This window comes from Cibotium barometz, chromosome 10, assembly GCF_041138505.1.
Source record: "Cibotium barometz isolate CiBa-2024 chromosome 10, ASM4113850v1, whole genome shotgun sequence".
Lineage (NCBI taxonomy): Eukaryota > Viridiplantae > Streptophyta > Polypodiopsida > Cyatheales > Cibotiaceae > Cibotium > Cibotium barometz.
Genome location: NC_141055.1, coordinates 41,591,349 through 41,606,409, shown reverse-complemented (window position 1 = coordinate 41,606,409; position 15,061 = coordinate 41,591,349). Strand labels below are relative to the sequence as shown.

The window sequence follows — 15,061 nt, the reverse complement described above, 5'->3', positions numbered from 1 at the left end:
CGCACATGCATGTCCTGACACATACAATGGAACACATGCAACCACATGTACAAACCCCTATAGATAAACATCGAACCCAACCAAGCACACATCTTTCATAGTTTTTCAACATGAACAATAAAACACAACATAGCCAACACCTTTTGACAACATGACATTTAGGGTTCTTACCTTTGAAAATGACTGCAGATCGAGAAAACAAGCATTTTGTGAGCACAAGAATCACCCGCAACAATGACACGGAGTGTGGACTCTATTTTGGTGGCATGGGAAACCGCCCTTTAATTTAAAGCTCGGGACTTTGACACTCAAGCCAACGTGTTTGAATTTTTCTTTACACCAACGCGGACTTCGTTTCGTCGTCGTTTTTTTTTTTTGGGTTTGTTTGGGAGGGTGCTGTACAAATGTTTTAACGTTCTCCCGGACGGTGATTTTCGAAGCTCCAAGAGGCCATTTGCAGGTACTAAGACAGACAAGGTGAGCGAGAAGCAAGCAAAAATTATACATGCCTGCAGTATCGGATCAAGGGATCATCTGAAGAAGAGACGAATCAAAGACGCAAGGGCGGTAACGTGGTTTATTTCCAAAAGAACAAGAAAATAAGGGGGTTTTGCCCTCTTTTAATTCTTTACAGCTCAAATTTCCATAGCCATCCTTCTTTGATTTCGAAGCTGCGGCCTGCTGCTTCTCTCCTTTGAGCATTTGGGCGATCTCAGTTCTGCCTTTTTCAGCTGAACAAGCACGAGTTTGCATGTGGGTTCTCATATGCCTCTTCCAAGTATGTCTAAAAGCATACTCCAATGGACTTTAAAAAGCATCTTTTCCGTTGTCGCTTCATATTTCTGAGTTTTAAAACATGCTTCAATGTCTTACCGATACAATTTCTCTTGTTTTGTTTCAAAATTTCAACTTTTGATGCAATGCCTGGCTCTACTGGCAACGATTTCATGGACATCAGTGACAAAGCAGACTTCGGTTTTGTTCAAGAGAGGAGAAACAATAGAATTTGATAGGGTTGGCTATGGCAAAAAACAATTTACACAACTTATTCACAGGAACTTGAAGCTGCACATACGTTGACATAAAAATCTCTTTTATCAATATCATACTGATATTCTCTGCTATGGCTGCACCGACAGGCCAACCCAGCCCTTCTCCCTCTTCACAACCATCAACCTCACCATCATCAAATACCAAGACAGTCATAATAGCGGTGCTCATCACCGCAGTTATCACTAGTCTCATCGTCGTGATCATCTGCTTCCTCTATCAGAAACTGAAGCGCCGAAAGAGAAACCCAAATAATTCTCCTTTGAGCACCACGTATGATAACCCACTACTTGATACAAACATAAGAAGCCACTTTTGGAGATTTCAAGGGGCCACTGCTAACACTCTGAATGGATCACCAGCAGTCAAGCAGGATAGTGTCTCAACCTGGTCTATTGCGTCCAAGCAGAATGGAAATTTTGGTGGCGATAGTCATGTCAGCGATTCAATGGCCAATCACAAAAATGTTTCGACTGGCAGCTTCATTGCGAATGTGCAATGTCCTTTGCCCAAAGTGGAAGGGGACCAGAAGATGGCAGGAAGCCAGATAGAGCTTGGAAATCCAGAGTGGGTTGGTCGTGTTGGTTTCCGAGCTTCGTCAATGCCGGCATCTCTAACAAAGGCACAAGAGCTCAGCAATTTTGGCCCCCTCCACAAAAATAATGGACCTCTCACAGCCTATACGCCCATGGCAGCATCTTCAGCCCTATTCCCACCCACCACTGCATCGACTGAGATTCTCTTCCTGCAGCAGCCAACAAACACCAAAACATCCCTTTCAGTGTCATCTCTCAATCCTTACTCTCTGGACGCACCACTACCTGAGCAACAGCTTGCTATATCAACTGAGGTTTCTGTTTCCGAGCAATCATTATTGCCAATGGGGCATACTTTATCTACACATCGGAATTCTATCAATGCTGCCCAATTATTGGCGGAGACTTTTGGGCCGTTGGCTGCACCACCACTTGATGCAGCATCTGGTGAGCTACCCTTTGGCAGTACAGCAGCTGATAAATTTACCTCACGGCCTTGGTCGGTACCGCAAAGACCAAGCACAACTGCTCCTGCAGTCTTTAATTTTACTCCACAAGCGGTGCCACCTCTCCCACTGCCGCCCGCACTTGTTTCAGCTTCTATTCTCAATGCACAGAGGCAAAAGTCTGCTTCTTTGGCTGATGAGATCCACTCCTCAATTCCTGTCAAGTCAGTTGCTGCTGCTTTTGCCAGCCAGGCTTCTGAAGCCGAGGTGGCAGCATCTGCCTCTTCTATGGCTGATGAGATCCGCTCTTCAATTCCTGTTAAGTCAGTTGCTGCTGCTTTTGCCAGCCAGGCTTCTGAAGCTGAGGTGGCAGCATCTGCCTCTTCTACAGGTGAGATCTATTCCTCAATACCTGTCAAGTCTGTGGCTGCTGCTTTTGCAAGTCAGGCTTATCAAGCAGATACAGCATCATCTACTTTTTCTGCTGCCGAGATCCACTCTTCAATACCTGTCAAGTCAGTTGCTGCTGCTTTTGCTAGCAGTGACACCCATTTTGCTCTATCAAATACTGAGATGACCAAAACATATTCATCAAGTTTCCCTCCATCTTCAACCACTGCTTTAACTAGTCTAGCACAAACAATTCCACCTCTTACATTTCCTGCTGTTGCTTCTGGTGAATCTCTTATACGACCTGCAGCTGACCTTACAGGCATTTCATATGCGCTTGTGGATCAAGCTTGGCTACCTTGTGATCTTGTTTCAGCTGCTGTCGCTAGCAATTCCTGGCAAACTTCTGCTTCTTCTTCTGAAGGTGCTCTTGCTTTGTCTAGCAAGACCACTTCTGCAGCACCTCAGTCAGTCACTGCTTCTTTGCCTAATCAGCATTTTCAGTCACACTCAGCAGCAGTTACCTCTATTGGCCAACAGCTTACTTTTCATGATGGCATTCATTTCGCCTCTTCAGCCAGCAAGGCTGATCAGCCATCTTCACTATCTTATTGTCCTCCTTATTCTGCTGCTTTAGCTGGTGAGAATCTCAAAGTACCTTTTGCACATACTTCCAACAAAATTACTCCTTTTCATAGTGTCTCTACTGCTGCAGTTGAAGAGGCCGTTGAGCTGCATTCTGCATTGATAAGTCAGCACATTGCTTCAGCTGCTAATGTACCTCCTCCACCTGCTCCACCACCTCCACCTATTACGGCACAAGCTGTTCCATATCCTAAGGCTGCTTCACTTTCTGTTGGTACCAAGGGTAGTCCTCCCTCTCCCCCTCCCCCTCCGCCTCCACCACCTGTTCCCCATTCTTCAAGCATTGATGATGTGCTACTTGTTTCTGATGTTGAAGGGCCACCTCCTCCACCTCCTTTACCAAGTACAAAGGGCCCTCCTGCACCTCCTCCACATCCTTTAAGTAGCACAAAGGGACCTCCACCTCCTCCACCCCCTTTGCGAAGTACAAACAGCCCTTCAGCACCTCCTCCACCCCCTTTGCCAAGTGTAAAGGGCCCTTCCCCACCACCTCTTTTGGTGAGTACAAAGGGCCCTCCTCCCCCTCCTCCACCCCCTTTTCCAAGTGTAAAGGGCCCTTCCCCACCACCTCCTTTAGCGAGTACAAAGGGCCCTCCCCCCCCTCCTCCGCCTCCATTACCAAGTACAAAGGGCCCTCCTCCCCCTCCTCCACCTCCTTTACCAAGTACAAAGGGCCATCCTGCACCTCCTCCACCTCCTCCACCTCCTAATGCAAAGGGTCCTCCACCACCTCCACCTCCTTTACCAGGTGCAAAGGGCCCTCCTCGTGTACCTGTTCCTCCTCCACCTCCTGGTGCAAAAGGTCCTCCACCACCACCTGCTCCTTTTGCTCCTCCTGCACCCCCTGGTTCTGCTCCCCGGCCTCCCCATACTTCCAAACCTCCTCAAGTTCCGCAACAAGATTCAGCCCAAAATCTACAAAAGTTAAAGCCATTGCACTGGGACAAAGTTCGGGCAGATCCATCACATTCAATGGTGTGGGACAAGCTGAGGACAGGTTCTTTTGAGTGAGTATTCAGACATCATCTGTTTTTATGTGCTTTTTTCTGGGGTTGAGTTTGCATACTTCTGATTTACTCACTCAAGTGTTTCTCTCAATATTTTTCAGGTTGAACGAGAACGAAATTGCCACTCTTTTTGGGGCAAATGCAAATGTGAAAAAGGAGGTTGGCAAGTCCCCTGCACCAGCAAAGAAAAAAGGAATTCTTGATTCAAAGAAAGCTCATAACTTTGCAATCCAGCTGCGAGCACTCAACATTTCTACACAAGATATATGTGATGCCTTGCTTGAAGGTGGGTCGTCCTTGGTTTGATTGGCAGCATAAAGAAGATAAAACTGGTCATGCACTCGGTCAAGGACTTCAATGTTTAGCTAACACGATTCCATCAGCAGAAAAAAAGAGTAATAGTCATTCATGGAAGGGTAGGATATATATATATATATATATATATATATATATATATATATATATATATATATATATATATATATATATATATTTGGCATTATTGGCATTTGCACATCTGCATGTCTCCTGTTAGGAATTACAAACCCTTCTCTTTTTTTGCCTGACATATGTGCCTGAACTCATGCTCATCCTTGACCTGCATGTCCCAGTCGGTGGGTTGCCCAATCTAGCCCAAATAGCAGCCCATGTGTGGCTTCTTATGAAGCCCAGCCCCGACTTTTTCTGGCCTTTGTTGTCAGATATGTCCACCTCCTTCAAGTAAAGGACTGGTTTCACCTGCTATGCAGAATTCTCATGTGCTCTATGGTCTCTGCCTGTGATGGGGGCCCTACAGTTGAGCATACCAGACTCCAGTTATGAGGTAAAGATAGAATATAAAGAGTTGCCTCATAAGAGGAAACAATGTACCGTGTATTATGTGAGACTTTTGCCTGTTCTTAGCAGCCTTGATGTAGGTTGCCTGTTTACTTTCCTGGTCCAAATGGCTGAAATCCTTCTGATTTGCACAGCCAAAACATTGTCACGAGAAAGGTGTCATGGTTTGCTTCTTTCCCTAACCTTTGCGTTAATCTAGGGTTTTCAATTGCATTTTTAAATTCTTTTTTGGTGTGTGATGCCATGGAGAACTAGTGGAATGCTTTGTCCCTTCTTTGCACGGCCTATGCATAACTGCTGTATGGTAAAAGCATTGAATATTGAACTTGCCTCGGGTCATAGATGGGTAGAGGTTTCAAAATGTCTCATCCTCTGCAAAAGACGGCACAAAATGTTGTGCATGGCTTAAGTTTAGGCCTTTTTTCACTTGCTTATGAAATTTGTGTGCAGGTGATGGCATGAAAGCTGAGTTGCTGGAAGTGTTAGTGAAGATGTCACCGACACAGGAAGAGCAAAAGGCTTTGCTTGAGTTTTCTGGTGATAAATCAGAGCTTGGTCCTGCAGAGCGATTCCTGAAGGCAGTTCTAGAAATTCCCAATGCATTCCAAAGGCTACAAGCTATGCAATACAAAGCTTGTTTCAAAGATGATTTGGCTCAGGTCCAAGAATCCTTACAGATTTTGGAGGTATGCTTTCAATTCTTGTTGTGTTTGTTTTTTGGTTTTTTTGAGGTTTCTAGCAATAGAGGTTTCTATTTACTGTCCTAATCCCTTATCGCCCTGTTCGGCTTCTACCTGGCCAAACTAGGTGCCGCTACTCTTTTGTACTAGAAAGGTGGCAGCATGTCTAAGGAGAGCCCACATAATGTCCTGATCATGTGGTCCTTGCATATGTCATGGTCTAAACTTCCAATCCTTTAAGATCTCTATAGAGATGGGTGTTGCCTTGCAGTGGAGAGCCAATGGGGGCGCAACTTTTTTAGGATAGGAGAGGGAAAAGAAATCAAATCTGTTCAACTTGATTAGGAAGCAAAACTAGCATGCTTGCATGCATGCAGGGTAGGTAGGTTAGGTAGCCACGCAAGTGGGAGTTTGCTTGGTGGTGGCGGCTGAAGCTTTGGGGCAGCCTTTGGGCATGGAAAAGAGCCATTGGGCATGTGTAATAGGCATTGTAGAAGCGTGTTCATGATTAATGCTAAGCAAAGAAGATTAACCCTAATCCTATGTTTAGCAGACATAGAAGAGAAGGAGAGATAGATCTAATCTACTGTGTATTGCCAAAACATCCTATATATACAACGATTCACAGCTTTGTGCAAATGATCTTGCTGATTCATAGCTTCATGATGCATACCAAAGGTCCCTGTAGTCCTCTACTTGCAATTGGACAAGAGAAGCTCTTGTTGATCCACCACTGTGTCCTTGCTGCCGTGCAGACTCTGACAAATGGGTCCTCTTGATCTTTGAATGATGATTCTAATGAATGCCTAATGATCCTATTCATAGGGAAAAGGTATGAATTCGTAATCAAGTCGGTTTTGCCTATTTTTCTCACAAAACATCGTCCAAAAAGTCATAATTTGTATCCAAACTATGCCCAAAAGGTGTCCCAACCATTGGGCTATGTCTTGGGCACTTCCGGGAGCGTGTAGGGCTGCAGAATCCGCTCTAAATGTGCCCCTAAATCTGCCCATTAATTTGCTAATGAGAATATACATGTCTATGAGCATCGGGAGTAACGGGTGCACATGACAGCATGAAACTCAACCATCGGGCTTGGAAGACAATCATTGGGCACATGTATGGGTTATTGGGCATGGAAGGCAACCACTGGGTGCCTGTATGGGCCATTGGGTGCATGTATGCACCATTGAGAAGCCATTGGGTAGCATTTGGTCATGGAAGAGAGCCATTGTGCAGACCAGCGTGACTGCGTGCTTGAGCTAGTGCCCCCCCTCTGCCTACGTGCGTGCGTCGCCTTCCTCCCTGGATGCTGCCCAATCCCCCCCCCCCCCTCGTCCTTTGTGCTTTCGTCAGCCAGCCTCCCCTCCTCTGTGCTTCCATCAGCCAGTCCCCCTTGCCTTTGCTATTTCCAGCACACTCCCCTCCCCCGCCCCCCCTCTTCTGCACTTCCGTTAGCCAGCCCTGTCGTCCTCTGCTCCTCCCCTTCCTGTCGCTTTAGCCTGTGCCTTCCGCCCGCTTTGGCATCCTCTGCCATCGCCTCTACTGCAGTGCCCCTGTGTTGCTTTTTGCCCTGCCTCAGTCCCTTGCTTATCCCCCCTTCTTCATTCCGTTGCCTCCTTCCCTCCCGTGCCCCCTCTTCTTTCCGCCGTTGCCTCCTCCTTTTAGCACCTTGGCCCCGCCATTCCTTTTCCCGTTTTAGTTCTGTCTCCTCCCCCCCCCCCCCCCCCCCCCCCGTTCACGGACATCCCTGAAGGCAAGAGTTTGGTTTTTTCCCTTTTGTGGCACGGCATTGTTAAAATATGTGCATCTCATGTGTTGTGCGGGAACTGGGTCTTATATAGGGGTTGGCCACTTTATTAAGTTGTCCTTTATTAATGCTAGTCGTGAGGCTTCATGTAGGTCGTGGTGCTTTATAAAGGCCCCTCTCCCCTCTATAAAGGCCCCTCTCCCCTCTTGTTGTAACCATTCATTGTCTAGCACATATTACTAATGCCAATCGTCTTTTGAGTATTGCCCATTGTAAACTTCTTGCTAATATCAACGTGATCTTGTCTGCAATCTCTCTCTCTCTCTCTCTTTCTCTCTTTCTATCATCGCTCTAGGTCCCAGCGGCTTCACAAGCGACCCCCTCCTTCCTCGTCCTCTTGCATTTTTGTGAAGCTGTGTTTTTCCAGAAGGTGGCTGCGTTCTTTTAGTGGCTGCATTTTTCTTCTTCAAGAACCTCTCCTCATTAGCGTTTCTTTTCTCTAGTTGTGCTCTTGCCGCTGCACTCACGTGCAAAGGCAACAAGGTGTTGTCGAATGGGTTGCGTTTCTATTGCTCATAGTTGCATCCAAACTATGTTTGGATGTAATCCAAACGTTGCAAACGTTTGGAACGTTCACTAACGTTTGGAAATGTAGTGAACGTGCACTTTTGATTTTATAGGTTAGAAAACGGACGCAAGTCGACGTTCTCTTTTTTTTTTTTTTGCTTTTCCTTACGTGCATGTGGCAACCTTTGTGCGGCGCTCAAGTCTTCTCATGCGGGCATCTCTATGCGGCGCTCAAGTCTCTCTCTCTCTCTCTCTCTCTCTCTCTCTCTCTCTCTCTCTCTCCCCGCTTCGCGCCTCTGTGCGTAGCCGCCCTCTCTGTTCGCTACTGCCGCCCACCGCCGCTTCGCTTCACTGTTGGCTTGTTCTCTTCACTGTTCGCCCTGCCTGCTTCGCTTGTTCTCTTCCTTGTTTGCCTCGCTTCGCGCCTATGTACGTAGCCGCCCTCTTTGTTCGCTATTGCCGCCCGCTGTTCGCTGCACGAGCCCGCCGCTTCGCCGCTTCACTGTTCGCGCCCGCTTCGCTTTGCTGTTCCCTGTTCGCTTTGCGCCTCTATGCGTAGCCGCCCTCTCTGTTCGCTACTGCCGCCCACTTCGCTTCCGCCTCGCTGCCAGGTTGGCGCTATGCTGGCCTGCCTGCCTGTCCGGTAGGCCCTGTGTCCCTGTTTTCCCACCCACCCTTGCTGAGGCTCCCAAGGCAGCAACATAACTCTCTCTCTCTCTCTCTCTCTCTCTCTCTCTCTCTCTCCTCCCTGCCTGTGGGCAGGGCTGCAGAGGAATCTCGAGGAATGGCCCCGAGTCTCCAAGAGAAACTCGAGGCCCTCGAGATGGCAATGAAGGCACTAATCAAGGAGAACAAGAAGACATCCGATTCCAACCTCAATGAGGTGGAGAACAAATTACACCGGCACATCATGGCCCTCGAAGCACGGGTCACGGATCTTGAACAAGAGAACACAGCACTCAAGGAGGAGATGAGTGCATTGAAAGTGGAACTGGTAGCCGTCAAGAACACCGAGAAGGAAGAAGGGGAGATCAATGACAACACTCTCACGGCCATCAAAGAGGAGATCTCCAAGGAGATCACAAAGGACATGGAGGGAAAACTCGAAGCCAAGCAGTCAGGATGGGTTGAGGTGGTGAAGAAGAACATCTGTAAAGAAGTGAGGGAGGAGACTCAAAGGGAAGAACATCAAATCATTCACACCACCATTGAGGAGGAGAAGAAGGCATGCCCGCGCCTCAACATTCGAGTCACAAGTATAGCCGAGACACCCAACTCCACTCCCGAGAAAGATGGACAGCTTCTATGCATGAAGCTAGGCTACAGGGAAGAGGACCCTCTCCCCTTCACCAAAGCATGGAGAGTCGGGAAAGACTCAACACGCAGGCGAGCCCTCATCCTACAGTTTGGAGGAGAGACGGAGAGAGTCACCTTCATGAGGAAGAGGGTCATATTACGAGGCTTAGAGGGAGCTCCTATTTTCTTGGATGATGATCTCACGAGGATGCAGCTAGAGCATAGGAGAGCTAGCATGCCACGAGTCTTACACGCGAGGAGAGAAGCAAGAAAGCCTTCTATCGAGATGGTCGGGTCATCATTGATGGCCGGCCCATGGGTTAGCGGTTTGGGGTCTATGGGACACAGACCAGGCCACTGACAGAGATACACATGGTAGTATGGAACTCTAATGGTTCACTATGGGTGCAGCCTGGACGACTGGAGCATGTTATGGTGGGGAGAGACATCATACTTCTGACAGAGACACATCAGAGCCCAGAGAGAGGGCTACCTCGAGTAGAGGGATTCCAGTGGGAGTCAGCATGTAGGAGGACCACACGCCAGGGTACCTCTCGAGAGGGTCGGGGGGAGTAGCAGTTCTATTCAGACGGGAGCTACAGGGGAGACTGAGAGTGGTAGCACAGGATCCAGAGGCCAGATACATGTGGATCAGCTTACAGCTCTCACAGGACAGGGTTATATGCATAGCCTCTATGTTACTTTCCTCCATCAGGATCCTCCTATGTCATTACAGAGGACATGCCACAGGAGGAGGAGACAGGAGCCTCACCATACACTTGTTTGTCAGAGGAGATTATGCATTATTCTACACTAGGGGAAGTATTTCTTACGGGTGACTTCAATGCCCACACATAGAGCAGATAGTGTGAGGTGTATGACTGATGACATGGAGATCCTCCACCCTGTGGATCCAGAGGAGATAGGGGCTAGTCGGGCATCAGAGGACACTGGACCAGACATAGGACATTATGGGGACCACTTACTAGAGTTGGGAGCCAGGCATCGTCTCGTTATTTATAACGGGATGCTACAGTGGCCGGGATCAGGAGGGCTGACATGCTTCCCACATGGGGGTCATACACGGACCGGAGGCACGGTGGTAGACTACATTATGGGGTCTTTGGAGGCATCACAGCTTGTCACTTCATTCTCCATCCCACCTCGTCCTATTGGGGCAGATCATACATACTTGGCATTTTCACTAGCCGGATCACCAGTATCACCAGCTCCCCACATATCGACGCCACACACTACCATCTACTTCACACATGACATGGCAGACATATACACTGGCAGAGTAGAGGATGGACTCCTACTCATGGATCCCCTGGCACCTATGGATACCATTACAGCCCAACTGGCATCACTCCTACATATGGCTGCATTACAGAGCTTCCCACATCGTGTCCACTCAGGAGAGCCTGCGAGATCTGGGACTATGCCCCAGAACTGATGGTATGATGACGAGTGCAGAGCCCTATACTCACGGCTCCGCATACAGAGCGCCTTGGGAGCCATCACAGAGCAAGAGTCGAGGAGAGAGATGAGGAGACTTACTCGCCGCAAAAGGCGGGCCTTCGTTGAGATATAGGAGCTAGAGATCTTCCATTTCTTCATGAGTAGAGATAGCTCTATCTCATGGTGGCACTTCAGAGAGCCCTGGACACCGACACCCATTGTAGACCCACAAACATGGCACACATATGTAGAGGGCCTATACCACGCCCCACAGCAGCCACCTATACCTCAGCCACAGGAGCCTTGACCTACCACAGCTAGCTTCTTTACTCACTCAATGATAAAGGAAGCTATCCGCCGCCTACAGCATGGACGGGCCGCCGACCATATGGGCCTACAGGGTGAGCATCTCATATATGCAATAGATTCTTTGGCTCCTTTTCTTGCACACCTGTTTAATAGGGCACTAGCATAGGGTTTGCCTGCGGAGTGGACGATGCAGACCATTGTGCCGATCCACAAAACAGGGGATATGCTCGATCCGAGCAACTACAGGACGGTTATGGTTGGCCACGTGTTGGCCAAACTCTATGGTGCAGTGTTGGAGCAAGAGCTTAGCTTATATGCTGAGCGAGTAGGTTTACGCTCATCAGGGCAGGTAGGCTTCAGGAGAGCTTTCTCTACCACTGACCATGTATTCACTTTAAGATGTATGATTGATCAGGCCAGAGTGAGGAAGAGAAAGCTCTATTGCTGCTTTGTGGATTTCCGCAAGGCATTTGACATAGTACCACGAGAGAGGCTCTTTCAGCGCCTGCAGTCTCTTGGCATACCAGCAGATATGACATGGGGCATCTATGCATTATATGAGCAGGTTTTTGGGCGAGTCAGATGCCCAGGAGGTATGTCCAAGACTATTGCTAGCCCCATTGGTGTGAAGCAAGGATGCCCACTTTTCCCCACGCTATTTGGGTTATACATTGATGAGGTGGCTGACTTCATTACACGGGGAGGCGGAGATGGAGTTGATCTAGCAGGTACCTCAATACATATTATGCTTTATGCTGATGATATTGTATTAGTGTCTGAGTCTCCAGGAGGTCTACAGCAGCATCTACATGCACTCGATGATTTCTGCACACAGAGGGGTCTTACCGTGAACCTTGGGAAAACCAAGGTTATGGTCTTTCATACATCGAGATAGGGCAGGAGTCAGCTGACATTCACTCTCGCAGGACGCCAGGTGGAGGTGGTGACATCATACGTATACCTAGGGGTTACCTTCTCTACAGCAGCCACGCGCTTCACCATGGGTTCAGCAGCGAGAGCTAGATTGACACGGGGATATGCAGCATTGGCTATGCTAGAGAGATAATGCCACCAGGCGCATTTGCAGGAGCCCCGGACGAAGGGGTGGCTATTTGACACATTAGTCACACCGGCACGGATGTATGGAGCAACAGTATGGGCGCTAGGCCTTGCTACCCCTTGGTGGACACAGATAGAGAGACCATAGGCCCTCATGATGGCACGCATGATACGCAGCAAACTGTCACTACCTCATGACATTATCCGAGCAGAGTTTGCTGCGCCTCCTATGATGGTAGAGGCCATATTCCAGACTATATGCCTGCTAGACAGATTCAGAGAGATGCCACAGGACAGATTGTCATATAGAGCTTTTGAGGCATCTAGACAGCTGGCTGAGGTAGGAGACAGAGGATGTCATGGCCCTGTGAAAATGGAGCAGGACAAGTGTGGGCATGGTGGTTGCAGGGTCAGAATATTTTATGATTCACATGGGGGGTGCCCGGACAGTGTTTAAAGATGTGTGGACAACCCTAGGTGTGAAGGGGGAACATTAAAACATTAACTTTTAATGTTTATAAAAGTTGCCCCTAGGCCTTAGTGGCCCTAGGGAACTTATTAAGTTGGGGCCCTAGGGATTAACTTGGGAAGGAGGTTTTCTCTCTCTACACTCTCTCTCCTCTCTTTTTGGGGAGTCGTGTAGCAAAAGTGGAGCCTTCCTTCATGCGCTTGAGTTCCATCGTGGGAAAGCTGAAGAGGAGGTGAAGGCGGCTGTTTTGCTGCAGACTGTTGCTGTTTTTCTGAAGAAACCAGCCGTACAGCACTGTACGGCCAGTGCTGGACTCTCTCTCTCTCTCTCTCTTTCTCCTCTACTGCTGGCGGCGCACAGGACAGCTACTGTTGGGCTGCGCAGAAGGCCTGTGCAGGCTGCACAGTTGGTTTTTCAGCAGGTACACCTGGTACGGCTGCCGTACAGTGTACGGGCAGCCTGGTACAGAAGGTACAAGTGCTGCAGGTGGTGTAGACAGGTGCTGGACAGGCCTGTGTACTCTGATTCAAGCTGGTACAGAAGTGGACAGCAGGCTGTTTTTGCAAGTACAACGCCTGGCACGCATCCCGAGGCGGTACAATCAAGTACAGTGCTGATTTTCAGATCTGTACTTTCAAGGACAGCATAGGAGTGAGCATCAGGAGGAAGATACAGGCAAGTGCAAGCACACGTGTGAAGCAGGATTGTGGGTTCAAGTGCCTGCAGGCACAGATTGGTGCTGTTGCTTCCTCCAGAGTTGTTTCACGAGCTGAACTTGGTAAGCCTTGACTCTGTTCATCCATCTCTCTTTCTATTGCTTGATGTCTGCTACAGGTATGTGTTATCTGGCTCCTTGTGAGAGGAGGAGTATAGCAGATTGACAAGGGATTAAGACAGGGATTGAACAGCACATGTATATGTTGAGCTGAGAAGATGTATCATGCTTATGAGTTATGCCAGATGTATGCCCATGGCTGGCCTGCTTTGTGAACTTGGCTGATCAGAGGGAGGCACAGTGTGTTGCTTGAGGACACAGATCTGTGTGCATAGATCCTCTGTGCTGAGAAGGATTTGTGGGCAGTCAGATTGGACTACAGGTGTAAACTCTTGGCTGGTTTTTGTTTTGTACTCAGCCATACATATTATTTTAATGGAATAAAGAAATACCGCAAGGGGCGCCAAGCTTTGGGGCCAACAGGTGTCGTTGTGTATTCAGATTTGGGCATCCTAGTCCCAATCTGTGTTTTGTTTATCATCTAGACTACAAGTGGACGGGTGATTGCTCCTACCGCACTCTGGTTTTCTATCAGAGGCCGGTTTCAAGGTTCCGTTGCCGGGACCAATCATCAACTTTCTGAAGGGGGTGAGCTCGTGGTTGTTTTGGAGAAAGCCATCGCTGAAAATTCAGCAATCATGTCTGATACAGAGGAAGAGTACTTCTATCAAGAAGAAGAAGAGCAAGAGACTTCTCCTGAAAGAGATGTATCTGAGGATATTTTTGCAGGAGAAGAGGCTGCAGATGTTGAGCCTTATGAGGATGTAACACAGCCAGAAGATGTGCATGGTAAAGAGGATGATGATGCTAAGTTCAAAGATCGCTTGGCTAGTGTTATGGATACTTTTATGCAGCTCACACAGAGTGAGAGATTTGCTGAATTTTTGAGGTCTCGCTCAGAGCCCCGCACAGAGCCCCAGAAAAAGAAGAAGAAGGTTCGTTCGAAGAATCTTTCTCATGGTCATAGTGGTACCACTCCACAGGATCCATCTCCTGCCCAGTTTCCGAATATGCAGCATGCTTTTGGTGCTAACCCACAGAGTTCCTTCTATGGACAGCCACCTATTCCTCAGCAGAACATGCATCCAGGGTACTTTGGTGGTGGCTCAGTGTTTCAATCCATGACTGGGGGTTATCCTCAGGGAGGCATGGGTATGTATGGGCCTTTTGGAGCCAATTTTCAGCCTGGCATGCAAGGGAATATGTATGGTGGTATGCAGTCCGGTATGCAAGGAAATGTGTTTGGAAGCATGCAACCTGGGATGCAAGGCAATATGTTTGGTGGCATGCAGCCAGGTATGCATAGTGGAATGTATGGAAACATGGCTGGGATGTATGGTATGCCTGGTGTTGGAATGGGAAATGTTGACCCAATGATGGGTATGAATGTTGGGGGCAGCAATCTTACGAAACCACTTCCATATGATAATCTAACGCCTATGGGCAAGGCGAAGGATTACAAGGAAGGGGGAGCTGCAGTGAAGTTTGACACTTTTAGTGGGGCCAAGGATAAATTGAAGGCACTTACCTTTTTACAGCAGTTTGATGCTGCTTTTTCTGGTGGGAATTACACAGAGTCCTCAAAGGTGAGGAAAGCTGCCACTTTTCTCAAGGGTAATGCTTTGCAGTGGTGGTCTACTCTTCTTTTGCAGGGCATAGCACCCACCACATGGGTTCAATTCAAACAGGTTTTCTCTTCCGTATGGCTCACATCTACATTTGAGGTGGATGTTATGACAGCATGGCACAAGCTGGATGCTTCAAAGTGTGATAGTTTGGAGGAT

At 48.3% G+C, this 15,061-nt stretch overlaps 1 protein-coding gene across 3 annotated transcripts in view; it reads left to right on the top strand.

The window, feature by feature from the left end:
- The first annotated feature begins 365 nt into the window (after positions 1-365).
- The window catches only part of LOC147634912 (uncharacterized), a 39,316-nt gene continuing 24,620 nt past the window's right edge, over positions 366-15,061 (top strand). Inside the window, exons 1-5 of one of the 3 annotated variants that reach the window (XM_086804163.1) lie at positions 366-778; positions 959-3,062; positions 3,138-4,074; positions 4,176-4,360; positions 5,362-5,597. In XM_086804163.1, coding sequence (XP_086660289.1) covers positions 1,124-3,062; positions 3,138-4,074; positions 4,176-4,360; positions 5,362-5,597 — 3,297 coding nt within the window. In that variant the 5' untranslated portion in view covers positions 366-778; positions 959-1,123. Of the gene's footprint in view, positions 779-958; positions 4,075-4,175; positions 4,361-5,361; positions 5,598-15,061 lie in introns of all 3 variants that reach the window. The other 2 variants (XM_086804161.1, XM_086804162.1) reach the window with 2 other exon arrangements.